Source organism: Electrophorus electricus, chromosome 17 (genome assembly GCF_013358815.1).
Source record: "Electrophorus electricus isolate fEleEle1 chromosome 17, fEleEle1.pri, whole genome shotgun sequence".
Taxonomy (NCBI): domain Eukaryota; kingdom Metazoa; phylum Chordata; class Actinopteri; order Gymnotiformes; family Gymnotidae; genus Electrophorus; species Electrophorus electricus.
The window spans coordinates 14,531,270-14,559,141 of NC_049551.1; the positions used below are offsets into that span (position 1 = coordinate 14,531,270).

Sequence of the window (27,872 nt, forward strand, 5' to 3'; positions counted from 1 at the left end):
TTAGCATGTTTTTATCAGCTGATCTGAGGGCTTGTTACGAACCCCAGGAACCACACTCAGCCCCACACTGCCACGCCTACTCGCACACCCCCCCGATCTGATTCACTAGAGTTCTAGCACACTCCTGATCCTCATTCTCCTCATTACTGCCCTCTTTATAAGCTTCCCTCCCCTGTATTCACGTCACAAAGTATTGATACTCTATGGTGCATACCAAGCAGTCTAGAATCTTGTTTGTGTTCCTGGTTTCCAACTTCTGCCTGTTTTTTAGACCTTGTCTCCCACCTGACCCCTGGACTCTGCCTCGTGTTATCAACCTTGGAACAACCTGTCTGCGAACACCTCCCTGAACCCCACAGATCTGTTTGATTTCATTATTAAAACCTCTACAGGGCTCTTGAGGGTACATGCCTCATGATCATACTGCTGAGATATAGAGAGGCAAGATTAGGGGTAATGAAGTCAATAATGCATGGCGTAGGTAGCTTATGCAACTCTTTAAGGATGGGCGTAATCTCTCATCTTTACACATGCTAGTACTTTGGCTGCTGCATTATGAGTCCTCTGTAAGCTTGAAATAGTATTCTTAGGGTGGCCAGCAAGCAGCACATTACAGTAGTCCAGAGATGAAGATACAACTGCATGCAGAAGTTTGTCACTGTCAATAGCTGTGATAATACTTCTGACCTGGGCGATGTTGCTGTCACCATCAGTCCCTCTCAGCTTTGGTGTTCCATGTTTTCCCTGTCTTGTGTATTTTAGTTCCATGCCATAGTTCCGTTTTCTCCGACCCTGGTGTGATTTTCCACACCTGTCCCTCGTTTAGTTCATGTATTTAAACCCTGCTCAGTAGCCTTGGTCTTGGCTGTTCATTGTTTATTTGAATGGTTGTGTTTCTTTGAATCCATGCATTTATCTTTATTTGAATGTGTGTGTTCACTGTGGTTGTTAGGTTCATTGTGTTTGGTTGAATTTAATGTTTGAATGTTAGTTTGTACTCCGTGTATCCTAGCCTTCGTGTTTCTTAGCCCCAAGTCTTTTGTTATAGCCTGATTCACCTGTTTGCCCTTGTTTACTTGTGTATTTGTTTAATCATGTATCCTCAGACTCTCCGTATTGGCTCTATGGCCCTGGATTACTTTGATTATGACTCTGGAATTGCTCTTAATAAATCTCGCTCTTCTCCGCACATGTCCGCCTCCTTACCACTCACCGTTACAGTTACAAAGAGGATAGAATATTGTCTGGAGTCATTGCTAATATGGCAATTAAAGCTGATGTTGTGGTTTAGTCTAAGATCATTCAGGACTTTGGTTAGTACAATTCTGTGGTGTGAGGACCTCTAACACCAGACTGAAAGGACATATTTAGTACATTACTATTTATGTATTCTTAAAGTTGGAGAAAGACATCTTCTCAATAATCTTTCCTAAAAATAGAATATTACGGACCAGTTTGTAATTATTGAGGTTAGCAGGGTCTAATGTATTCTTCTTTAGAAGAGGCCTAATATTTGCTGTTTTTAGACTCTGTGGGTAGATTCCTTGTTTAAGTGACTGAATTACAATATTAACAATGTATTTTGACAGTGCACTGAAGGTTGTATAAAGAATTTTGTTGGTATGGTGTCTGCAGGGCAGGTAGTAGCATTTAATAATGAGATCCCTTTTGTACGTGATTCAATGTCAATTTCTAAGAATTGCCCTATGCTGTTGCCGTATGACCTTGCATGTAACAGGGGGGCTGTTGACATTGTATAATGCTATTCGTAAAGGAGATTTAATGCCAGATAATTCAGCAAATACATCACATTGGTCAATAAAAAGTTGTAATGAGATCTGAGAAATTTAGCATTATTTTGGTGGCATTTTGGTATCAATTAATTTGGTATCAATTATGAAAAGTAGGCTTCCCTCGCATTTCTGATCTGTGTGTTCAGATCAGTTTGCAGATATTTAAAAAACCTGCATTTTTTAAAAACAAAAAATCTGCTTATTAATAAAATAATCAGAGGCAGATTAAAAACGTGCATCTAATGTTTATTTTTGGAAACCATAATGCATCAAACGTATCACACAAGAGACAGAAAAGTAAACAACAACAAAAAAAAGTTTTTAAGAATATATAATTTTTAATATCAATAAATGTAGTTAATAAAATGGACCATACTGTTATAAATCAATCTGTTGTTTTGATTTTTCCATGCTACTGTCTCAGTGACATACACACAAGAAGCATTAGCATGGCAAGAAGTAATTATTATTAAGCTCACGTAAGACTTTCTTGCTTGAGTTGCTGTACTCAAACATGCGTGTTCCACTGAAGAGGTAGGTAAAACCTGTAACACACGGTTTACATGTCAGGAATGTCATACTAGTTAATCAGAGGACAGTTTGACTCTATGGAACATTAAAGGGTGTCAATGTTACATACCCCTGTACTGGAAAGCTGCAGTAATTTTTCCAGTAACTCCTGGGAATCTCTTTCCCACCAGTTTAGGGGAACCCTTGTCCATCACTTTCCTTTTTTCATCATAACTACAAAAGTAGTTACAAAACTTGTTAGCTGTATCCATAGAAATTATTCAGGAACATTTTTTCGGGGGAAAAAAACAATTATTAACAGTGTGACGTATCAGTGTGATTTATTTCCTACCTGTAGTATTTGTTGTCAACAAAGAACAGGGTCTTTCCAGTGTCAGGATCATAAAGGGCAGCACTGATTTTCTTCACTGTAGAGGGAAGCCCCACACTGCTGAGGCTCTTAGGATACCCCTGCACAATGTCAGTAGCCTTGAACACCCAAACCTTCTGACCTGAGGACCGTGACAACAAGTTTGAATGTTTATCTCACATTGCATTATGACTGGTTATATTATTACTGGAAAAGCTTCTCTTTTTTTTTTTTTGCTTACCTTTGAAGAGGAATATTTTGTCTTGTGCTGTATTCTCATAGGCAGCATCAATATTGTCTGGAGCATCAGGCCAGAAACTCTGGATCAGATGTTGTTCAGCCTTGTTGTTTGTTGAAACACGCCAGAAGAAGCTGAACAAAAGAATTCAATGTCAGATCATCATTCCCTAGGAATTACACCTCAGATGTGATTAAGATAATTTAGCAAAGTCTCTATATCCATTTGTACCTATTCTTGAAGAAGACCCTCTCCCCTCGCAGTGTTGTAACAGCATCCAGGACGAGATTAGGGTCACAGGCATTAGGTGTAACTGGAGGTGTGGGGTCAGGCTTGTCTGGGATCACATTAGTGTTTGAACCTATGGTTAAATTGTCAGAAATGAGAAGAAAATTGTTAAAATTATTGAATAGACTTTGAAGGAAACCACTGCAGAATTTTTCATTGTTAATTTCAATACCAGTTGACATTGAAATTACCATAGAGAGACTGAATTCCATTGACATCATCTTTGGGCAGAACAAATGAATTTGGATCTCTATAGCTGTACATAGGATACATGAGGGCACCCGGGTCACTGGAGTGAGACAGACCCAGCGAGTGGCCAAACTCATGAGCAGCCACCAGGAACAGAACGTAGCCTGAAAAGAGTAAATGGTCAGTTTACCAGTTTATTTACTTTATACATTAGTTCATTTAGTTCAGTGGTGAGTTGCAAGCCTCACCATTAGTTGAACGGAAGGTGAAATTTTCATCCTCATCAAAGTGTGCGTCTCCTCCAATGCCAGCAGATGGAGCAAAAGCGTGAGCCAGAGTGCCGTCTGGTCCATCAAAGGGGTAGAAATCACCGTGGGCTAAAGAAAACAAATGGGCTTTAATATTAGAGCTTTTCACAGCCTGAAATATATTGTTTCTCCAGTCACTAGTAACATTTCACAGTCCTACTCATCAACTCATTACTGGAAAACTTCACAAAACTTAGTGTACAGTGAGATTTAACATATGGGCAGCTAATGTTTTTATGTTTACAGTGGTTGGTGATTATGATGTACAAATATAATTAAACATTCATGCAATAATCTGAATACATTTTATACTAACTAGAATAGATTTTACACACAAAAAGCACACACACAGATTCCAGGTGAGAAACAGCAGTGTACTGTAGAGATATTCAAAATTATCATCATCAACAGCTTCTCTCTCTCTCTCTCTCTCTCTCTCTCTCTCTCTCTCTATATATATATATATATATATATATATATATATATATATATATATATATATATATATATATATACACACACACACACACACACACACACACACACACACAGTGGATACTCTAGGTTTCGACTTACATCCTGCCCCGAAGGAGATCATGATGTCGGCTGTGCCGCTGTAGATGCGGGTGAACCTCAGAGGAGTGACACGAGCCCAGACTTGCAGAGCTTTCTCGATGGAGTCGTCCACTTCCGCCGCAGTCATGTCAGGAGTGTAGTTCTCAATCCTGTGGGAATAGCAGAGTCACTGTTAAAGGTTTTTACAGGCTCTTACTGGCTTCTGGCAGTGCAGTTATAAGACATTTTTCATACTGTGTAAGAAAAGCTGGTTTGTTATCTCAAGCTAGAAATGTTCAGCAGTGAATCCAGTTTGTACCTGTATGTCAGTTCATTGGTCTTCCATTTGAGACCCTCACCAAACGTAGAGTACTGAGCAACATCTGGAACTCCACAGCGAGGCTTCTTCATCACGTTTAGTGTCTCCGAGTCCATAGTTCCTGTGACTGTAAGTCCAAAAAACTTCTGCATCTCTGCTATTTTGAGACTCAACTGACTAAACCTCCCGTGGGAAGCAGTCCCAGTCTGTTCGGTCAGGTTGTAGAATTTCTTCAAGTAACTCTACACACAACAATAAAATACATATATATATATATATATTATTCCTGAGTATCAAGTAATATTTCTTGCTCTATAAATGTTACATTACCTCTACAAAAGCATCATCTTCCTCAGGTTGTCGTGATATTGGACCTGAATTTACGGTCATCATCAGGCCAATGAGGATGCAGAACTTATAGTGAGTCTTCATGTTTCTTCCTCCTCGGGGATCCACTCCTGCTTGGGTTGCACTCAGAGATGGAGGCTTAAATACACTCCACACAGACATGTTGAGCAACAGTCTGAGTCATCTGTTGATCAGTCAGGAAAACGCTGGATTACTTTGTTGATTACTTTCATCTACACAGCAAAGTTTAAGGAGATGTTTCCAATGCTATTTAATTGTCTTTATTAACTTTTACATTCTGCACATTTCAAATTTTGATTTATTATTGAAGTTATGCTTTAAATACTGTTTTGTTTTGTTCTCAGATTACATATTACATAATATTTTTGTACCTAAATCTAAATAATTTGATTAAAATGTCAATTGTGTTAAATAATAGTGATAATAACAATAAACTGCTTCGGTGGCATCTATATCTGAAGATTTCAAAGAGAAACTGCACTGTATTGTAGTTAAAGATTGGTGTAGTGAAATTTGTGTAATACACAAGATTTTCAACAGAACAGGATATTTGGAACACATGTGACTGCCTGTGTGTTTTTCATTGTCTTGAGGGCATTTTAATCTAATTGCTTGTGCTTAAATTTATTTCTAAGGCAAATAGAAATAGTGAAAGTTAGCGAAAGGTAGTGTGAAAGCTCATCCACCGGGGCACCAACAAGCTCGACATAGCACGATAAACAATGACCAGCGAACTAACAGGGAATAACACATGTATAAATACACAGGGTAATGAGGACTAACAAGATAAAAATGAGGAACAGGTGAAACTAATAAAACAGTGAAAAACCAAAACAAGGACTGGAACAGTAATGGAGAAAATGAAACAAGAACATGATACAGGCAAACAACGGAGACAGGATGCTAGGAGGGGCCAACCGTGACAGGAGGCAAAATTTCGGAGGGCACCATTGGCCATATATGAAATTATTTCTAAAACAAAATATATAAGTAAAAATGTAAAATAATGAATATAATAATTTTAAACATTTTTGCTTATTGCTTACTTTTCAATCTGCACTTTTACATGTTTTACTTATTTAATTGAAGTCATTTTAATAAAATGGTAAGGTGTCTCTTGCTTGTTTTGTTTGGACAAATTTCTGTTCCTGTAGAAGGTTCTTTAATAGCAAAGTAAGTCATTTCAATTAAAGTAAATTAAAATAGATGTTGTATTTAAGTACTTTTTCAAAGTTCTTAAACTGTACTTTTACAAATTATATTTCAATTTCAAGTTTTTTCATTTTCACTCCACATTTTGAAGTAAGATATCCATGTAAGAATATAACCTTCAGTTTTTAATATAAACCAATCGCAGTACAATGCACCTCTTTGTCTCGGCACAGCCCCTCCTCGCAAATGTCTCTCCACGTGTGTTTGTGTTTGTATGTTCATCCGTGTTGCCACGCTCCTTCTCTGTGTTCCACACCTGCTCTTCACTGTTATGTGTGTTAATAAACGTATGCTTATATTTTGTGAAACCCATCCCGGCATCCTGTTCTAACTCCACAATGTGACGCTCTTTTTTTTTACAATGCTCCTGTTGTACGCACTTGTAATTAGGAAGCTTTGTATCATAAAGGTCAAATTGTGCAATGGTTGTGGAGGTCAGGGCATTATTAAAGAAGAAGGAATTAGAGCAAAAGAAGCAATTATTTATTTCATTTATTTCCAAATGCCTGCTCTGTGTCACAAGCCAGCATGATGACAGACACTTACAGGTGTGAGTAAATGAGTTAGTTTTATTGACAAAAGGATAATCCGAGTTCAGAGTAATGCATCAGGCAGAGGTCAGTATCCACACAGTAGCCAGCTAGAACTTAAGGGGTAGACAATGGAGCAATCCAGAAAACAGTACAGAGTACGCAAAACCAGAGGGCAATCCGACACGGCAAACTAACCAGACAGGGACAAGACAGTGGCGATAATCCAGACAGACAGATATAATGCTCTGTACACATGTGAAAGTCATGGCAATACTTTGCAGAGAACACATGGAAATGAATGGGTATAAATAGATAGGGAAGTAATGATGAAAAGGTGAGAACAATCAGTAGTCTGCGGATGCAGATCTGGTGAGGGTGTGATGATTGGAAGAACCAGACTGAGTGACAGGGGAGCTGGCAACAGGCGGATGATGGGAGATGGTGTTCTGGCTAGGGAGCATGGCAGTACCCTCCATCAAGGAGTCCTGGAAGGCCAATGGGCATCGACGCTCACGACGACCACCAACCTCACTCCCGGAAGAGGCTCAGGTCCAACAGTCACACCTGCAACAGTTCTGGACAGAAGCAACTGAGTGTGAACAATCCCTCCACGGTTCTGGAGGAGGGTCACTGGGATGTTTCTTTGGTCGCCCCTTGGGGTGAGGCGCAGGTCTTCCCGGATGGAGTTGGTGTTAGTCAGCCACCAACTTCGGTTCCAAGTGCCTCATCCAGCGGACCTGGACTGATTGGTTTAAGAAGTGAAACATGGAAAGAATTAGACATACGATAGTGTACAGGGAGTTCTAATTGGTAAGTGATGATTTGTGTCTTTATCTTAAACAGTCCAATATTTAGGTTGTAGGTAAACTTTCCAATGGACTGAATCAGATTCCATGGGAAAATATGTTGACCACAGTGAGGACTGTTGTGAAACTCTTGGATGGAGGAAGGGATGGGCAGAGGAACTAATTTTCCTGCAGGTAGGGCCTTATGTGTTTTATTTTGAGACCGTACAGTGCAGGAAGGTATAAACCTGTGTATATCTGTCAACATATTCTCCCACCAGTAACATCTGGATAAAAACTGTGTTCATGTCTCACCCGGATGACTTGAAGTCAGTGAGGACAAAACCGCCAGGGCTTGGCTGATCTCATCATCAATCTCTCATCAGATAGAGGCTATTATACATTTAGGAATCAGTATGGTCTTGACAGGGGTCTTGGACTGAGGGTGATCGTCTGTGCTGAAATTTCAGGATAAAGAGTCTGCTTTTCTGTTTTGAAAACCAGGTCAGTATGTGATAGTGAAATGGAATCTTGAAAAGAATAGAGTCTAGCGGGCCTGCCCAGGATTTAGTCTTTTGGCATTGCGTAGATATTCCAGATTTTTGTGAAGCCCCCTCTAACCAGTGTAGCCGTTACTTGAGCACTAATTTGATTGCTAGTAATTCCTGGGCTCCTATTCCTTAATTTTTCTCTGCTGGTGTAAACTTGTGGGAATAAAATGTGCAGGGTGTAATTTCAACGGATCTCCTAAGCACTGGGATAAGACTGCCCCTATGCCCATGTCCAAGGCATCAACCTTCACTACAAACGGTTTAGACGGGGAGGGATGTCAAAGTATTGGGGCCATGGTAAACGTTTTCTCTAGGGAGATGAATGCAGGGTTCCACTGAATTCTCCTCGGTGAGCCCTTGAGGAGAGCCATAAGAAGGGTGGCAATACTATTCTAGTTTCAAATTAAGCACCTGTAGAAATTTGCAATTCGCACTCTGACCTCGTCTTTGTAGGGTGACTCTTCTGTGATGAGGCCCAGGATGGGTTCACATCAGTGAACTTGAGGATAGTGTTGGCATTGTGGTTGGCGACACAGTAATGTATGAACGGGGAATGTGGTTAAGCACACATTCCGTAGGAGCGCCTGTGTTCAGAGTCAGTGTGGAGATGTTGTTTATCCCCACCTGGTTCTGCAGTTCAGTAGGGGCATGTCTAAACTGCACTGAGACCAGAGGCTCCACTCAAGGCCAGATGGTAATCTATGACATGATGTCAAAGTGTTGTGAAATCAGAACAATAACATGAAACCACAAGAAGACTGAAATTAGATCTTACTGTGAGGGGCCCTGCTCTATTTCACTACTATGTTGCATTAACAAAATTTAATATAGGATTACTTTAATGTGTGAGCACTTAACTAGTACACCTTAATAGCGAGCTAAAAATCCATGACATCAACAGAAGCATACAAGCCATTTTTGCAGCATTCAGAATGTATGTGAAGCTACCTTCTGTTATGCTATTTTCTTTTTAATTATGGTTTATCATTATTTCTGGCCTTTTTCTGTTCACTAATCAACCTAATTCCACTGGTGAACACATCATTTTATGTATTAATCATTATATCCAAAGTTGACAAGAAGTGTTAGCCTGTTGGCCTGCAGCCTTATGCCGAAGATAATCACCACCATGCTGTTATTCAGTGTAACAGCACGAACTTGAGTGTGATATTGCTTTCATACAAACATCCTTCAGCACCAATTATTAGTTAACAGTTCTAAGCAACAACAGATTATGATTTGTTTGTTTATTTAATATTTTATTTAGCTCTACTAATACAAATAGTTCTGCAACTGGACTGGGACTGCCTAGCAAGACAAACATTTCACTTCCTTGCTACTTTGCATAGGTCAATGTTACTGCAGGCCAGGTACCTTGTATCATATACATTTAGCTGTATGTTCACATTAATTGTGCAATCAGTGAAATAAGATTATGTTGGCAGTCACATTAGTGGCATGTGTGATTCCAACAGCAACGCTTGTTATAATCTAAGATAGATAACAATTATTAATGTAATTAATGGCTAATAGAACACACCTGCAAAGCAGAGTGATGCATCTATAGTTAAAAGTACAAGTGCTATTATACTCTGTTTCAGCACTCATGGAATGTCTCTTGTCCAGTCAGTTTACTTGGTCAGAACTAACTGATGCATAACTGTTGAGGTGGTGTGACTTAGTTGAGACAGAAACCAAAACCAAAAACAAACAAAAGAGCACATGGGGCTTGGCGCCATTCAAACTGAGACACTACAGGGCGAAGCAGTGACTATGTCTGGAACTGGGTACTATGCACTTATTTGTGATGTACATCTATTCTCATGACAATCTAATTCCGAATAAGTGTGGAACATTTCAGACACACTTTACATTATAGCTAAATAGTGTCCAGTATTGGCATACATCAAATTTTTACCCAGTATTTTATATAATCTGGGAGCTTTTTGATTACTAACCGTGAATACTAAGGTTTCAGACACACTTAAAGTATGCAAATTGCTCATGATAGGTGGTCAGGGGCCAGACATGTAGCATTTTTTTACTGGCTAAAATCAATAGTCAATAGCATAATGCCAGGTAAAGCTAAGTTTTGTGACTCGATTGATTATACACTTTATTTTCAAGAGTGCCAAGATAAACCCAACACTTTTAGCCTTACTGCAACTTAACCTTAGCAACAAAAGTGAATAAATAAAGGGCTTGAATAATTTTATGGAAGCGGTGCAGTGGCAAAGGCTTGGTAACCTAATTAATATCAGTAAGAAGTTTCATTGATACGTGATAAGCAGACAAATTAATGATTTCTTTCGTAACCTTCCCTATTTTTGTATCCAATTGTGTCTACATATACTTACACATTGCTTTGTTCACATTACTTTTCTCATTGTTCTGAATGTTGCACATAAATTGTGAGAGTCAAAAGCCTCATTTCAACTGTCAGGTCGACTGGTTCTGAGTAAGGACAGTAACCATTCCAGTTGCATTTCAAAATAAACATGGCTTAGCATGGATTATGTACAAAACCATGCTCTCAACACAGTTTTCTCAGCACAGTTAGTTAACTGTGCAGGTGGCATGGTTTGCGGATTGGCTCTAAACATATGGAGGTAAGGTTCTTCTTGTTGTTTTTTGTCTTGTTGCCAATTGAATGTCTTGTGCTGTTTTGCATACATAAAAAGGAATACAAAAAACAGACCAAACAACTCCAAACTATCTAATTTCTCAGTCACACTCGCAACTGGGGTTATTTATGCCAAGAACCTGTCACCCTCTCATGTATTTCCTGGTCCCATTTTCCAGAGCAAAACTTCTGCAAAAAAAGAAAATGTACCTGGTCTCAGGAATCTGGAATAGCCCTGATGCAGCCATAGAAACTGTCTGGCCCTACAATGTAAAAGAGGATAAGGATAACAAGGGTCTGGCTACTGCCATAGATTTCCCCTTCTCATGCACCATCCATCACCTTACCTTGCACATCTCCACTATTTGCTTTGCGCATGACAGTCCTGACAATATGGGCATGTAACTTAGTCTCAGTCCCAAATGTTCTTATATATTCACTGGGGGGAAAAAAATGTTCAATGGTTTCACACTGTGAGTGACAAAATCTACAAGGTGTATTTTCAAAACCAGATATGCCATAAAGATCATTAACAGGGTGTATAGATAACAACATCTTAGTATGTTTCCTTTACTTTGGGAGACACCAGGAGTTTAAGGTATACCATAATAGCTTTTGCGAACATATTGGGTTGTTCATTATAACAAAAGGGTCTATTGAACCCCAGAAATATGTTTACCACTCAAATAATTTTCATTTATAACCCTCCTTAATCATATTAGCTACTTACAGATTACAGTTGGGGAAAGGCCAGTAAAGCTGGAAATGCCCCTCTTTTCAGTGACAAATGCTGAGCGAATCTTTCTCAATATTGCCTAAAGTTTGAGAAACTGTCTGGAGCAATATGTGCAAAGCAAACTAATATTTTGTCCAGGATCCTGTAAAATATGAACATCTACCCTGCCCATTGACAGTTGAACAAGCACCTGAGTGGCTTCCTTGGAAAGAAATGGCCAGATTTCCCTGATGTTTTAAAGGAGGAACATGCATATCCAAGTCAAATTAGCAATATGAGGAGAAAATGTAGTACTTTAAGGTTGTGTGCCTTGTCAGTTGGAGAGATCCAAGTGTTCTATAATGAGATCCCAAAGTCTTGATTTGGGGAGACATCGATATGTGAAGATATGGTCTCATTAGAGGGTGGGTATAGAGAGAGAACAGAAGTGGATGAAACACCAAGCCTTGTGGGACACCAGAGGAGAGTCTGTATGGAGTAGATGTGGATTTCCTACACGTCATCTGATATGACCGGCCCTCAAGGATTTATGAAACAATTGCCATGCTGTGCCAGTAATCCCAAGGCTTGCTAGGATGGACCGGAGGATCCTGTGGTTGACTGGATCCTGGCCCATCTAGCCCACAGAGCCTGCCACACAGCGTTGGCCTGGGGTCTGCTGCTCATCTTGTGGTTGACCTTGTCAAAAACTCCTGAGAGATCAAGAAGTATCAGGACCAGTGACAGCTTGGCTGATCTGGCAGCATGCAGCTTCTCAGTAACAGCTACAAGTTTTTGTAGAGCGCACTGTAATTGCCACATATAATTGCCATTCTCCTCCCTAGACCACGTGGTGGGACCACCACATGTCTCTGTGTTTTTTGGTTTGTTTGACGTGTCACCATGTGCATGTATTTGTCCTTTCCCACATGGTGCCACGCCTCCCTTGTTAGCTTGTTCCTTGTTTGCACCTGTTCCTTGTTCCCTGCATAACCAGCGTGTCCGTTTAAATCCCCATGTTGGCTGATTATTGTCTCAGCAATGTCCAATGTGTTTGCCCTGAGCATTTGTATACTGTTTACCATTTGTTTCGTTCTGTTTGTTTGACTTTTTTTTAAATAAATGCTAGTTGCTTGGGTACTTGTGCCTACATCCTGCCCTTTTTTTCCAGTCACTTACCCTGCCAAACATACCCAATTACAGTAAGTACAGCACTGGAGCTCCTCAGGGTTGTGTCCTAAACCCCCTGCTCTACTCACTGTACACCTACGACTGCACAGCCACTTCCAGCTCCAACATCATTGTCAAGTTTGCTGACGACACCGTTGTCATGGGTCTGATCTCGGACAACGATGAGAGGGCCTACCTGGAGGAGATTAAACACCTGGAAAACTGGTGCCAGGAAAATAATCTCCTCCTAAACGTCAGTAAGACAAAGGAGCTGATCGTGGATTGCAGCAAGAAGCAGGAGCGGCACTACCAACCTGTGAGGATCAGTGGAACCACGGTGGAGAGAGTAGATAGTTTCAGGTACCTTGGAGTTCACATCTCGCCGGACCTGTCCTGGTCCCGCCATACCAACTCCCTGGCAAAGAAGGCTCGTCAGCATCTTTACCACCTCAGACGCCTAAGAGACTTCAGACTGCCCTCCAAAGTACTGCGGAACTTCTACACCTGCACTATCGAGAGCATCCTCACGGGGAACATCACAGTCTGGTTTGGGAATAGCACCAAGCAGGACAGACAAGCACTCCAAAGGGTAGTGCATTCAGCAGAGTGCATCACTCACACGGAACTTCCTGACCTGCAGACTATCTACTACAAGCGGTGCCAGACCAAGGCCAGGAAAATTGTGAAGGACCCCACCCATCCCAACAATAGACTCTTCTCTCTGTTGAGGTCAGGGAGGCGCTTCCGCTCCCTGAAGACCAAGACAGAGAGGCTGAAGAGGAGCTTCTTCCCACAGGCCATTCGGGCCCTGAATCAGGGAAACTGATAAACTGTGGGGACCACCACCACCATGTAACATAACTGTATATCTGTACATCTGTATATATAGATTTATACTCAATTACCTTGTTACACAACAACTGTAGATATGTTATTATATAAAATGGATCTGTACATTCTGTAGATTGTGTACATATATACCCAACCATATACATTGTGCATTGTGTATATAATCATAATATACATATATTGTACATACATTGTTAATATATTTTGTACATACATAGAATATATATATTTATCTTGCATATATATTTTTTTCTCTATGCACCCCTGTTTCTCTTCCTCAGTTTGGACAGAGCACTCTCCACCATTTCACTGCGTGTTATACTGTGTATGACTGTGTATGTGACGAATAAACCGAACTTGAACTTGAACTTGAACTTAATATATTATTTAGTACAATAAGAAGTAACAATAACTCAAAATACTCAGAAGCACAATAATATCATTATTGTTACAAAGTGAAAATGTTTTAAAGTGTTTTTAAAGTGTTTGAATATGGGTAGCAACAATCAGCACTGAGAAAAGTACATGATGATGTATGGTATAATGATAGATATCATTAGAAAAGTGGCGGTTCATGATAATGGGAGCGGGACTGCATAAGGGGTGTTCTATAGAACTGGAGCATTCCATAGCAAAGTGGGCTGGAGACAGCATGACAGGGCAAACATGTTCAATGAAACAAGCCTCTTCTGGCATGGTTCAGTGAACAACAAGGCTGAACATCTGATCCAGAGTTTCTGGCCTTATGTTCCAGATAATATTGATGCTGCTAAGGGGTCGTGGATAAGGGTCTTTCTTAGTGATTTGGTTGAGCTCACAATAATCACAAGGACGGAGACCTCCATTTTTGTTCTTTACAAAAACGAAACTGTAAGCAACAGGGGAGGTGGATGGCTGAATGGCACCTTGTCAAAGGGCTCCTATATGTAAGATTCCGTGGCTCTCTCTTCCTCCTGTGTGAGTGGATAGATGGGTAGAATGGCCCCCTCTAAAAGTCATATGGGTGATGAGGAGGACGTTGAGTGGCCCTCTCCTTACTGAATACAGCATTGATATACAGTCTTGATATTCACTGGGGATCTCACAGGTCTGGTCATTAGTTAGGCTTTCTATAGTAGTCATTCATTCCTGAATAGTGGGCAGTGGGGGTTTTGACATTCAAGCCAAGGTAAACCCACAAAGAGTAGTGAAAACAGACAGGTATTTATAGGTAATGACTATGGGAAACAGATTAGATCAATGGAATGGTGAGGAGGAAGGTGTAAATGAACCATGATTGGTCGAAAGTTCCTCTGAGCTGTGAACGGGATTCTGGGAGTTGTAGTAATGTTGGTTGTTATCTGACATGAGAGAAACAGACTGCGTGGCACTGGTTTTGTGCTGATTTGTTTGCAAGATTAACAATCAGAGGATGATGGGTACTGGTGCATGAAGATTCTTATTTAATACAGAAACAAAGTAGCAACAAAACAGAAACAAGATAAGAAAATGAAATTGAGTTGGAACATAGACTAGGAACATAATCTAGGAACAAGAGCAAAACAAACACAAGAATGGCGAGGGGCATAAAGACAGAGCATGTGTAAGGCTTTGTGGCTTACAATGGGAACGAAACACTATAAGCAGTCTCCATGGTGAGATGGTCAAAGTTCGATATTATAATGTTATGTTTTAAGGTTACTCTAAAAAAGGCCATAACAATTCTTTAAAGTTTTACACCATAAATAATATAAACACCATAAATAAGCAAAAAGCAATTAGCAGAATAAAAGTGCAAAGCAAGTCTAGTCCAGTTTCAATGTGAATGTCACGGTACGACCCCTCCTACCAAACATCTCCGTGTGTGTGTGTGTGTGTGTGTGTGTGTGTGTGTGTGTGTGTTCGTTCGTCCATATGGCCATGCCCTCCCTGTGTTTCACACCTGCTCCTCGTTGTGTGTTGTTAGTGTGTGAGTATATAAGTCTTTTGTGTTTAACAATAAACGTTGCTGTATGCCAAGCCTCCCCGCGTCACAGTGAAGGCTCACAGTTGTAATTGTATTATTAATTACTCTAATGGGAATCAGAAATTGTGGTGATAGTCGGAGAGGGTAGGTTAGAAAACAGTAGGAAACAGTAAAAATCAAAGTTTGAGGGTTTTTTGCTGCTGAATAAAAGTCTTAAATTCATGATCAAGTAAACTACAGATAAAAGAAAATATGTTCTCAAAGAGCATTTATATTCACTGGCTTGAAACATTAGAACTTTCTTCACTCTACCATGCTTATTTATTTTAGTGAAGCCAAGAATAGCGATTGTAACCTCTCTGGCACAAAAACTCTGGTTTCTCTCTGGCATAAAGTCATTAACTCCATCTTATCTTATCTTCCATTTAGAACATGTGAGATGACCCAATTGAGATGACTGATGGAAGTATTGTGGGATAAAATGGCCATGTGTATCATTAAATACTCAGATATCTAATGAGGATCCATATCCAAATGATCCAAGCATTATTCAAATACTGTGTGTGGTTAAAAAATACTACAGTGATCTATGTATGATGTTCTGCAAAATAATAGTGAGTGAGTTAGTTATTTGTTTACAGATGCTATTTGGAAATGTGTGTGGACATATCTGCAGGCTTTTCACAAAGGCTATAATGTGAAAAGTACATTTTTTACATCTCAAATACATACAATGAAGCAAAATCATTCATACTCAATGATTTTTAAAAGTCGTCAGTTTAGATTTTTAATTTTGCTTACAGGCTGTTCGAACAGCACAGTGTTAAGTATTTGGAAAATATTTCTGAATTAGGATGTCTGGAGCATCCCATTTGTTACCCTCAGGCACCTGCAGAGGAATTCTGGTCAGCACAGAAGACACATAGTCAGTAGGCAGTCAGAAGTGCTCCGGTTTATTATAGGGTGATGTGAGTAATTTATAGGCAGTGCGTGACGTGTACACGGGTCTATGTAACAAAAGCAAGCAGCAGCTGTGAAAACAACATATTATTGGCGGGTAGGCAACATTAGCATATTCTCGGATTCTAGTCAGTACCGTTCTAATTTCCAGCAACTGTACCATAAAAGGGAACGTTGCCTATCAACAAAACAGAATGTTCAGAAACCGAACAGTATATATATATTTATAGTACATAAAAGAAGTCTTGTGCAGACGTGTTTCTGCTGTGAGAGAGCTATTATAACAGCATTAAACATGTTATTCATGCACAGAGCTCTCTGTCAATGGCCACAGACTGAAGACTCATCTCTTTACGCAACATATAATCCTGCACTTACTGAAATGTCTTGGCTTGAAATGTGCTTATTATTGTCTGGTAGTGCATTTACATTCATTGGTTTTTCTTTCCTTCCAGGTATCAGCAGTGACTTCTGTATCAGCCCGCAACTTTGGTATTTGGACTCTAACAATAAGGTCCGTGTTTCACTGGCATGTTGGATTTTGTACTCATTTCTTAATTTCTACATTTCCATTTATATTTCTGGCATTTTGCAGATGCCGTTTTCCAGAGCGAGGTATAAAAGTGATGCCATCTACTAAGAGAGTGTATCCCAGCCGGTACAAAGAGGTGTACAGTTCTTCACAATGACTGCTCTGTTGTAAATGTCTTTTATAATAGAATATATTTAACATTTTAAAGCAATATATTTCATATATTACATTTTATTATCTTTTCTATTTATTTTTTTGCATGATTTAAATCTGATGACGTGCACCAAACTATTAAAATGGCTTTAATTCACTTAGCAATGTACAGATATTCAAAAAGTATAGACTGAAAATGAGGGAATGAGTAGAAAAATTAATCAAAGCTGAAAAGGAACATAACAGTGACACATTTCCTTCACCATCACTGCGTGGGTGTGGCCATATTTATGAACCGTGATGTTTCCCGATTGATAGACAAAGACAGTGACTCAGTCCGTTGCTCAACATGTCTGTGTGGAGTGTATTTAAGCCTCCATCTCTGAATACAGTCCAAGCAGGAGGAAGAAACATGAAGACTCACTATAAGTTCTGCATCCTCATTGGCCTGGTGATGACCGTAAATTCATGTCTGATATCATGAGAAATTGAGGAAGATGATGCTTTTGCAGAGGTAACATACATTTTTTAGAGTCAGAAATGATACTCACTATAAACATGTTTCCAAAGAAAGGCTTAGTGAGATGAGTCTCAAAATAGCTGAGATGCAAATTTTTTTTGGTCTTGCCGTGACAGGAACTCTGAATATTTGGAGACACTATATATGATGAAGAAGCCTCGCCGTGGAGTTCCAGTTGTTGACAGCCCTAATTTTGTTGATGGTCCCAAACAGGGACATGTCTAGACTGCACTGAGACCAGGGGCTCAGCCTGAGAACAGATGTTGCTCTATCAAATATTTATGAAGTGTTGTGAAATCAAAACAAGAATGATATAAAATCTTACTGTGAGGGGCTTTGCTCCATTTCTCCTACATTACACAAGTAGGATAGCTAAATATATTTACTTACTTTAATGCACCAGAACTTAAGCAGTACACCTTAATAGCGAGCTAAATATCCATGAAATCAGCAGAAGCGCTGCAAGCCATTTTTGCAGCAGTCAGAATGTATGTGAAGCTACCTTCTGTTATGCTATTTTCTTTTTAGTTTTGGTTCTTCGTTTCGGGCCAAACTTTCTTCACTAATAAACCTACTTCCACTGGCGCACCTTGTAATTTTAATAATCTGTCTGACTGGAAGTGTTAAAGGGATTGAATATTAAGATCTATGGCATATAGGAAGGGCATCCAGGGATCGGGGAGGTAGGTGAGTGAAAGTGAAAATGAGTGAGCGAAAATACATGCGAGAGAGAGTGAAAGTGCCCCCTTGTGAGTGAGGGACAGAAAATCGAGAGAGACTGAGTTTGAGATGGGCAGTGCAGTTTTTCATCATTGCCAGTCTTCTGATAATATGTGTGGTTGATATCTGCAGGCATTAACTTAGTATATACACCCATGTACAGTTTTGATTAACTTTTACTTTCCTGAGTATTTCCAATGAAAATGTATTAATTAATTTTCCAAAAACAAAAAACTTTTCTTTTTAACCTGTTATATTCATAAATATTACACCCAGTTAATTCTTCATTCTGTTTAGTATTTTGCTTTAGACCAAAATGGTTCAAAAAGAAAATTCTGTTCCTATGCTGATTGACGTGGGACATGGTAGCTGTGTATTATGTTTTTCTCAGATTAATTGTACTGATCTAGGGTCAGATTCCACTCTTATTTACAATGACTTTAATGACAGGAACAGGTCAGCACTACTACTCTGAAAAGCTGACTCTTAAACAAAACATTGCCATTTGTTGACTTGTCATGTTAAGTTAGTTTGTTTAAACATTTAGGGGACTTATGCATTTGGTGAGCAGCAGGTGGGATGTGCTTGAAGCTTGCCTTATAAATATACTGGAGCTGGAAACCATTGGGCTCTCATTCTCACCCAGATGAAAGGTCACCATGTCCGTAGGGCATGGTAGTCTATATATACGGACAGCACAGCCATGGTAGTCTATATTATTCACCAAGGTGGTGTTCACTCAGTAGCCACACGCCAAGTGCGAATTTGGATTCATCTGTGGTCACACGCGCATTTGGTGTGGTGCATGTCCCGGGCTGGTTTAACTTAGGGGCAGATCTAATGTTGAGGATAAGTCCATAGTCATCAGAGTTCTTAGTTCACCCACAAGTCATGAAAAAGTATGCACATCAATCTGTTCACCTGACGGCTCACATGATTGCACTGTCTTTTATGAAATTCCAATGTTCCATCCCACCCCTGGCTTCCTTCACTCAGATTCTACTAATTAAGTAGTTTCTGAACAGAAAAGGGTAGACAGCTCCTAAAACAACATTGTTTACATATACAGAATATGTATGAATAAACCTCTTAAAATGACATTGTTATTGGCTCTTATTTATGCAAAAAGTCTGATCTGACTGTTAATGAATTATGCATAAAATTTTCAGATGCCACACAATGAATCACTTCATCTCCTAATCTATCATACTTACACAAGATTATTACATCTTTCGTGGGTGGTTTTAAAAATGAAGAAAAAGAGTTCATATGGTTTTGGCCTTCATTAATCCCTGGTTCAATTCTTCACTAGAATAACATTGTCAGGCAATGCAGAGATTATCACAGGTCTGTGGGAGATGGGCTTCCATTCCATGGTCATAGATCAATCCCTGCCTAACTGGGGCCAAGATGGTACATCAGGTGGTGGAAAGACTTACTAGATAATCTTGTAGTCTATTCTGTAATTGTATTAATTTTAATTGTAAAGTACTAGGCCTAAATGTAACTGATTTTGTTTTAAATATTTAGCCTATAGGGCTTTAGGCCTTTGTTTATTGATTTCTCAAATCTGTAGTCTTTTGCATGGTCTACTTTGATCTGTTCCTAATTAATCTATTACTGCTTGACATGACTTTTCACATTATAAATCAGTCAGCAAAACTTCAGTTTCTTGTTTGGTTGGTTGGTCTTTTTACCTTTAAAGAGGTACACCAAATTGTTGGATGGGTCCTCATAATCTGCATCTATGTTATCTGGGGCCTCAGGTCAGAAGCTCTTGGTCAGATGTTGCTCAGTCTCAGGAGCCAGTAAGTTATGATGCCTGAATAAGATGAACAGCACAACTCAGTCAAACTTACAGAATTAGTGAAATCACAGAATTACCTTGTAGTGATTTATTTAAGGTCTTTTTCCTGTAGCTGTATGTTCAATACATCAGATCCCCAGGATCTCTGGAATGTTCAAGACTGAATGCATGCCTAATTTCATGGCATTGCCCAAGAGTAAGTTGTAGCCTGCATCATAACAATATAAGGTGACATTCCAGGCTGTTTATCATGTGTGTTATTACACAGCATGACTTTCAAGCTCAATCAAATGTCACCATGAGGGGGTGTGAAATTAAAGGTCTCGTCATCATCAAAATGGACATCTCCACCAATGTCAGGGCTGGGGAAAAAGGCATGAGCCAGGAATCCATTAAGTCCATCAAATAATTTCCATCATAAAAGTTATTGTATCTTCGATATATTTTGTAATCTGCCTTTTCCCATTCTATAATTTACCAATGTGCAAAATGTTTAATGTTCTGTTGATTTTCAGGAGTGTTGTTGTAAGGCATTTATCTAACAAACAGGGAACTCTGAATAAGGACTCCACATCTCAATTCCCATGAACTACCTCACCAAGTCAGTAGATCATCCTCCCCTGAATATTCATCTGACTCACCTGTGACTCGTTGGTTCACTTATAAATACTCACCTGTTTTTTCTAGTCTTTGTGAAGTATTGCCACTATTCCTCTAGTACTTACTGAGCTTCTCCTGAATTACTGTTCTCAGTTTATCATCTTTGGCTCTGACTTATAGTTTCTGATTTTGGATTTCCATTCTGGCTTTGTTCACCTGTGTTTTCTTATTGTCCTACTGGTTTTTGGTATCCTGGGAAGTGATTTTTGCCACAGCTCTGTCTACCTTTTGGCTTACTGTTTGACTGTCTGCCAACAAGTGCTCCCTAAGCATCTTTCTGTCCTCACTGCATTACAGTAGCTCTCAAGCCTGTGGGTAGGGGAAGCCACAGCCACAAAGCTTAACTTAGTGAACATGTTTGACTTAGTTAGTAAGCAGTTAGTAAGGACTAGGGAAAAACCTGCTTTCATTCCTGTAAGTCAGCTGGTTCGTAGGCCATTTGTACTGCCCAAGAGACAAAACGTATAACATGTAGAACTGCACAGTCGGGCTTCTTCCTCACTTCCAACGTCTCAGCATCCATGACTCCTGTCACATTTAGCCCAATAAATTCCTGCATCTCGCTCAACTTCTGACTCATCTCACTGACCCTGCACCCACAGGACAGAGTGTTCTTTCAGGTTGAACATCTTCAAATATGCTATGTCCTAATCTATTTGGGTAGTCATTTAAAACATCAAGGAAACAGGGAGCGTACGGTAAAATTATCTATAGATTTTTTATAAAAATATCACAAATTTTATATGTATTTTATGTAAAAATGATCAAATATATAATTGTATTTTTGTTTCATGTAATAGTTACAAATCTCACATGGGATTTTGAAAGACTTATAAAAAGGCAGTCTCCCAATTTCCCCAATTTGCATTGTTTTCTTTTTACTGATTAACTTCATAGTTCAAAGTTCAGTGTTGAATTCAACGGCCAGCGTCTCAAAAGCAATATGATATAAAAACACAGTCCCGCTAAACCAATCCAATATAAAAGATTGGACATGTAATATTGTAAATTAATCCCCTCTTGAGGAATTTTAAATTAACATTCTAGTAATATAAATTATAATATATACAGTATTAAAGTTTAGAGATCAAATAATACTTGTCTCTATGCCATTTGAATAATGAGAAACATGGATTTTAGACATAATGTAATGATGTCTAATAATTATATAATTACAATATAATATAATTACAATATTTCATTAAAATAAGAATCATTTAAAACGTAAAAGATTCTTCACTGGAAATATAAGTTTAAACTTTTTTTCTACATTTTTAAACATAAAATGTTACTAGTAAAATATCATTAGCATATCCTACTAAAAATCTTAAATCAACCTCATCATCTGTTGTTTTCTAAAGAAACAGACATCATATAGTCTAACAGACTTCTATACCTTTGTATTCGTGAATCATGTCATGAATAAGTAAGCCTGTCTACTTCTATTGGTTTGAAATGAAGGCTATTCCACAGAGTGTGTTTATAAAAGCGGAGATCATTTGAAATAGCCCTGCTTATATTAATTTTAAAAAAAGTCTTTTAATCTGTTAATCATCCGACTAATGGGGCAATAGGAATAAAATATGTCCATATATACACATCCGTAAAGCTCGCAAAAACGAACTTGTCTGACAAGTATATGAGCAAATGAACGACATTAGGTTTACACAATCTATAGAGCAAGACAGGTCACGATGTTCCAGGACAAGACGCCAACCTATCGCCAACCGTTCTTTATTCGTGAAGTACGCTTTTCCGAGTCTGCCATAATTTTAAAAATAATTAAAAACACAAACTCCCCAGTTCAAAACTCGTCAGAAAATTGCCGAAAGACTATAGCGTTATTTATAACATGTCTGGGCATTTTAAAATTGTTGTTGGAAACTAATAGTACTTAAACATGGCACTATATTTTTGAATAGGCAATGTAGCCTATATTCGACAGAACAGGAGTGTAATCCCCAACGCTGTAATCAAATGCAAATCAGAAGCAAAAAGCGAAACGATGAGCACACTAGGGACATGTTCCCACCACTTTCTGGAATGGCTAATATTTCAGAAATCGGTCATTATACCACCTTTTGAATGTGTACTCTAAATATTAGTGTTTTCTCAACAATCTTCGTGTTTTTGTCAATGCAACGAAACATATTATTCTGCTTAAGGACAGTCGTGTTTTTATTTTTCCACACTAGTTTTCATCGAGTTAATAAATGCGGCATATTTTACATTTCGTGAATTGAAACAAATTATTTTTTATAAAAAATAAACAGAAAACCGGTATACACATATCTTTAATAATAATTATCATATTTCATTAAAATAAGGCTATAAAACCTTTCGTGAACCGTTTCTTCACAGTCCCGGCACTTATTTCTTTCCAGTGATCGTGCTTGATTTCTTCTTGTACACAGATATATAATAATGTGCCTTCTGAATTTGTAGCATTGATATCATCCGGAAAACGAATGGATCTGTCCTGAACTAAAATGACTTTGTAGCTGGTAGTCTGATCGCTCTGCGAACTACACGCCTTCCACAAAAGGGCGAAGGTCGATCATACGTAAACTACTCAAAGATAGCTTACATTTCTGTCTATTTGTATCATCTGTATCCAGTGTTTGTTTCTGTAGTTGGTGATATTGTGTATGTATCCCTTTACTTTGGCGTACCATTAACGAAAATGGAATTGAATATTTCAACATTTATATTTAAAATTAGGAATATCTATGAATTTTAACGTGCTTTTTAATAGAACTTTATCCTTAATAGCAAATCGTGTAAGAATTCTTGCTCCAATTAAAGAAGACGTATGGAGTCAAAATATGCTTAAGTGAAAGTGATAAAGTACATACATTTACTGAGTCAATAATACTCAGTTATTTCAAATTGATATGTAAATATTTTGTCAAATGAATGTTGTATTTTTTGGTGTAATGCGGTGTCTAATCGGTACTTACGGTCCTTACACAATAATAAATTAGCAAAGTTGTTCGTTTCATTTTACACTGGTATGTATTTGTTTCAGTAAAATCAGATTAATTTGTACTGAAACTGTACTGCCCGCATAAAAAAAGGAATAAATCATGATCTTTGAAGTTTATCATTTGTATTTTGAAGGTCTAAATTAAAATGTACACAGAAAGCGATTTTGGTGGGTGGAGGTGTAGTTAAATATTCAGTATTAATAGGTCGAGTACACTGCCAGTTGTCACGGGCAGAGAATGTACGAAAAAAGTAATTTTCAACCTGAGGATTTAATGAATTAAAGAAAAACTCAACGCGCTCAAACGGAATACGAATCAAACCCAAATCCTTAACATCAATAACCGACACAACGGTTGTAACAGAAAGGGATGGTATAAGGGAAAAACAGACATAACGACTCACAGGTAGCTCGGCAAATAAAAGGAGAGGACACGACACCTGTTAGCGACACCTGTTCGTGGGCGTGGCACAGAAATCAAAATACAGAGCACGTGGCGCGAAAAAGAAACAAATACCTTGGACAACAATCTTCCAAAATAATATTTAATTACAGTAAGCTATTCAAATACATTGCGCAAGTATTGTCCGCCTTTGCAAAATACATTATATAATACAAATGGAATATGCAACATATACAGCATTTTATCGGATAGCACTGCGGCAGAACATGGTTCCTCGAAGAGTTTCACGGTTTGTACTGTAGAGTTGATCAAACTGTGCTAAGATTCAACGTCAGCCTGGCACGGAGGGTTGTCCAAACGCATGAATTGCTCTAGTAACTGAGCGAGACTTATTTTAGCTTCTTTCATGGAACTGAAACTTAGACAAATGACCCAGGCTCGTCTCAATAAGCCTCTCTTATTGAGATTGCTTGCTTCGTGGAACACCCATCAGAAGAAACACAAACGAAAATAAAAACACATGGTGCTACCTCCATGGGAACCACGACGTCAGAGGAGGAAACAAGGCTTCGTTTTTATAATTTGTTTTTCTTAACCAAACATATTTGGAGAATACCAACACCTGGGACTTCCAAAAGCTAAACACCTTTAAATTCAAAGTTCCCACTGGTTCTGGAATTTCTGGAAAATCATACAAATTTTAAAAGTTTATTCCAGACATGGACATTCTTTTAACATGGTGGCATCTTTAAATTTTAGTTGCCTTTTTTCAAAATGTTATATTTTCACACATTGTGTAAGAGGTTGTCATGATTACTTGATTTTTCTGCTACCCACTTAAAAAGGTGGTCTACTTTTCCGTTCATTGTCATGGAAATTTAACTTTTTAGTCAGTGAAACTCAGGGAAACATCAGGGAAATTGACATTTGACTTGGGAATCCTGTACAATACAAAAAAGATTCGGATTCAGTGACTCTTATAACACATGTACCTCTTTGACATTGTTTCTGCAGTGTTTCTGTGCTTTGGCTTATTTAGTGCCTTTAGTTTCTATTAATATTGTAACACATGTGAACATGTGTGTCCAATAGAGCAATCTCACAGCAGTCTTAGATTGTTTATGAACCATTTATTGTAAAAGCAACTAAAAATTGTAAGTGACTTCAAAACAGACTTAGAAAAAGAATACATTATAATGCTGAGTACTGATTTTAAATAATTAAAAAGATCATTTTGATGTTTTGCCACTTCCTGCGTGGCAATTACATTTGAGTCATTAACACAGCAAAAAATCTCTGTTTTGCATCACCCGCATCATTCTCTCACCATCAGAGGTGAATTCAAATATGCGCGGTCCACTGAAGAGATAGATGAAACCTGAAAACAGAAAACAGGAAAAAAAAAAAAAAGTGTCAGAATTATAAAAAAGACTGGGTTATTTTTCTCCAGTGTCACATCTCAGATTATTTCCAATTGTATTCATTAAATACTGACCTTGATAGTATAAAGCTGCAGTAATTTTTCCTGTCATTCCTGGGAATGCCTCTTCTACCCGTTTAGGGTAACCATTGTCCATCTTCTTATCTCTGTGGTCGTAACTATAATTTTTTGGTAGAATTTTTTTTTGTTAGTAACATGATTTGAAAAGAAATACCATCTGAATATTTCATCTATATTTGTGTTTCATCTTGCAATATTTCATAACTCACCTGTAGTAAAGTTTGCCAACGAAGAACAATGTCTTGCCATTATCAGGGTTATGAAGGGCAGCAGTGAGCTTCTTCTCCTTAGGGGGCAGGCTAAAACTTCTGAGGCTCTTGGGATAGCCCTTTGCAATGTCATAGCCATTGATAGCCCATACCTTCTGACCTGAGGATTGTGATGACAAACCCATATGAATCTTTAATGCCACTAGCAGATACTGTGTATATATAATACATGTCAGTCAATTTAAAGTTTGGTTTCTTGCTTGGTTGGTTTGGTGTTTTTACCTTTAAAGAGGTACACCAAATCATCTGATGAGTCCTCGTAAGCTGCATCTATGTTATCTGGGGCCTCAGGCCAGAAGCTCTTAATCAGATGTTGCTCAGTCTCAGAAGCCATTGGGTTTCGACGCCAGAAAATGCTAAACAACACAATTCAATAACAGATTAGGGACCTTAAAGTGATTTATTTAACATTTTTTTATTTAACACTTATTTTTTTGAGTTTACTTTTTCTTGAAGAACATCATCTCTCCTCGCAGTAATGTAACCGCATCAAGGACCAAATTGGGGTCACAGGCATCAGGGGTGACCGGATGTGTAACGGGGTCGACATCATCAGGATTTGGTCCTGTTAAATTAATTTTGCCCTCATTAATTACATACTGGACAAAAAAAGTTTTTACATTTTTTTAATTAACAGTGCAGGTAATATAATGATTGGCCTCTGATCCATGAAGCTTACCATAGAGAGCTTGAATACCATTGACATCATCTTGGGGCAGAGTGAAGGTATTAATATTCCTGTAGCTGTATGTTGGATGCATCAGGGCACCAGGATCTTTGGAATGTTCAAGGCCCATTGAGTGTCCAAATTCATGGGCAGCAACCAGGAACAAGTTGTAGCCTGCATGATACCAATACAAGGAGACATTCCATGCTGTTTATCATGTGTCATCACATGACATGAGTTCAGGCTCATTCAAATGTCGCCATTCTCACCTTGAGTGGATGTGAAAGTAAAGGTCTCATCATCATCAAAATGGGCATCTCCACCAATGCCAGGACTGGGGAAAAAGGCATGAGCCAGGAATCCATTAGGTCCATCAAATGGGTAACCATCACCATGATCTGGGAAAAATAAACCATTTAAACATTATTAAAGCTCATAAAAGTTATTGTGTCTTAGAAATGTTTTGTACTCTGTCTTTTTCATTCTCTAATCTAATCCTGTCAGGAAACAGTGCCAATGTCACTTTGCTACAGTTAACAGAGACTAACACTAAAGTAAGGATGGCTAGATGAAGACTCACCTCCTACACCGAAGGAGATCATGATGTCGGCTGTGCCGCTGTGGATGCGGGTGAACCTCAGAGGAGTGACACGAGCCCAGACTTGCAATGCTCTGTGGATGGAGTCGTCCACTTCAGCCGCAGTCATGTCAGGAGTGTAGTTCTCAATCCTGTGATGTAGATAGGGGGAGTCATGGCACAAATCTTAACTTATTGAACATGTTTTACTCAGTAAGCAGTTAATAAGGGCAAAGGATAAAGCCTGTTTATGTACCTGTAAGTTAGTTGGTTTTTAGACCATTTGTGCTGCCCAGGAGACACAGCATACGCTGACACATCTGGAACTCCACAGCGAGGCTTCTTCATCACTTCCAGGGTCTCACTGTCCAAAACTCCTGTCACGTTTAGCCTGAAAAACTCCTGCATCTCAGTCAGCTTCTGACTCATCTCGCTGGCCCTGCGCCCATAGCTCTGCTTGTTGTCCTCTTTCAGTTCGTACAGCGTCTTCAGGTATGCCTGGTGAAATGGGCACCATTTACAGTTAGAAACCTGAACTGAATACAAGCCGCTACAATTTTAAGATGCACAAAGAAATGCTGTCCCGCCTACCTTAGCCAGAATCTCATCCTGCTTTCCACTAGGTGGTGGTATTGGACCCGGCTGAACCTGGAACACCAGGCCAATTAGAACGCAAAGCTGGTAGTAATGTTTCATGTTTCTTCTCTTACAAGATACTAATGCTGTGTGGGGTTTGCTGCTTGCTTTTATACAAGATAGGATGAATGATTGAGTAACACCTTGAGTCATGAAGCA

At 38.8% G+C, this 27,872-nt stretch overlaps 2 protein-coding genes across 2 annotated transcripts; both read right to left on the reverse strand.

Moving 5' to 3' along the window:
• Positions 1–2,095: 2,095 nt before the first annotated feature.
• On the reverse strand, positions 2,096–5,002 carry LOC118242877 (collagenase 3-like). The gene is made up of 10 exons (XM_035535875.1): positions 4,901–5,002; positions 4,571–4,812; positions 4,273–4,421; positions 3,637–3,765; positions 3,391–3,552; positions 3,143–3,272; positions 2,915–3,045; positions 2,656–2,815; positions 2,434–2,537; positions 2,096–2,338 (listed from the first exon to the last, which is right to left on the reverse strand). The coding sequence occupies exons 1-10, from the start codon at positions 5,000–5,002 to the stop codon at positions 2,238–2,240; spliced, it is 1,410 nt and encodes a 469-aa protein (XP_035391768.1). The 3' UTR covers positions 2,096–2,237.
• Positions 5,003–25,178: 20,176 nt separating this feature from the next.
• LOC113580721 (collagenase 3-like) lies at positions 25,179–27,778 on the reverse strand. The gene is made up of 10 exons (XM_027015442.2): positions 27,669–27,778; positions 27,334–27,575; positions 27,081–27,229; positions 26,770–26,898; positions 26,513–26,674; positions 26,278–26,398; positions 26,056–26,189; positions 25,774–25,933; positions 25,559–25,662; positions 25,179–25,441 (listed from the first exon to the last, which is right to left on the reverse strand). Exons 1-10 carry the CDS (start codon positions 27,771–27,773, stop codon positions 25,341–25,343), a joined length of 1,407 nt encoding a protein of 468 aa, XP_026871243.2. The 5' UTR covers positions 27,774–27,778; the 3' UTR covers positions 25,179–25,340.
• Between the last annotated feature and the right edge of the window lie 94 nt (positions 27,779–27,872).

What these genes read in the sequence shown, in the direction of transcription:
- LOC118242877 (XM_035535875.1), bottom strand. Translation starts at nt 5,002, where the DNA reads ATGAAGACTCACTATAAGTTCTGCATCCTCATTGGCCTGATGATGACC. An exon ending in AAGATGATGCTTTTGTAGAG is followed by an intron (nt 4,813 to 4,900) that starts GTAATGTAACAT and finishes TGTTGTGTGTAG; the next exon opens with AGTTACTTGAAGAAATTCTA. An exon ending in TGGAATTCAGTCTCTCTATG is followed by an intron (nt 3,273 to 3,390) that starts GTAATTTCAATG and finishes ATTTAACCATAG; the next exon opens with GTTCAAACACTAATGTGATC.
- LOC113580721 (XM_027015442.2), bottom strand. Translation starts at nt 27,773, where the DNA reads ATGAAACATTACTACCAGCTTTGCGTTCTAATTGGCCTGGTGTTCCAG. An exon ending in AAAAACCAACTAACTTACAG is followed by an intron (nt 27,230 to 27,333) that starts GTACATAAACAG and finishes TCTACATCACAG; the next exon opens with GATTGAGAACTACACTCCTG. An exon ending in ATGATGTTCTTCAAGAAAAA is followed by an intron (nt 26,190 to 26,277) that starts GTAAACTCAAAA and finishes TGTGTTGTTTAG; the next exon opens with CATTTTCTGGCGTCGAAACC.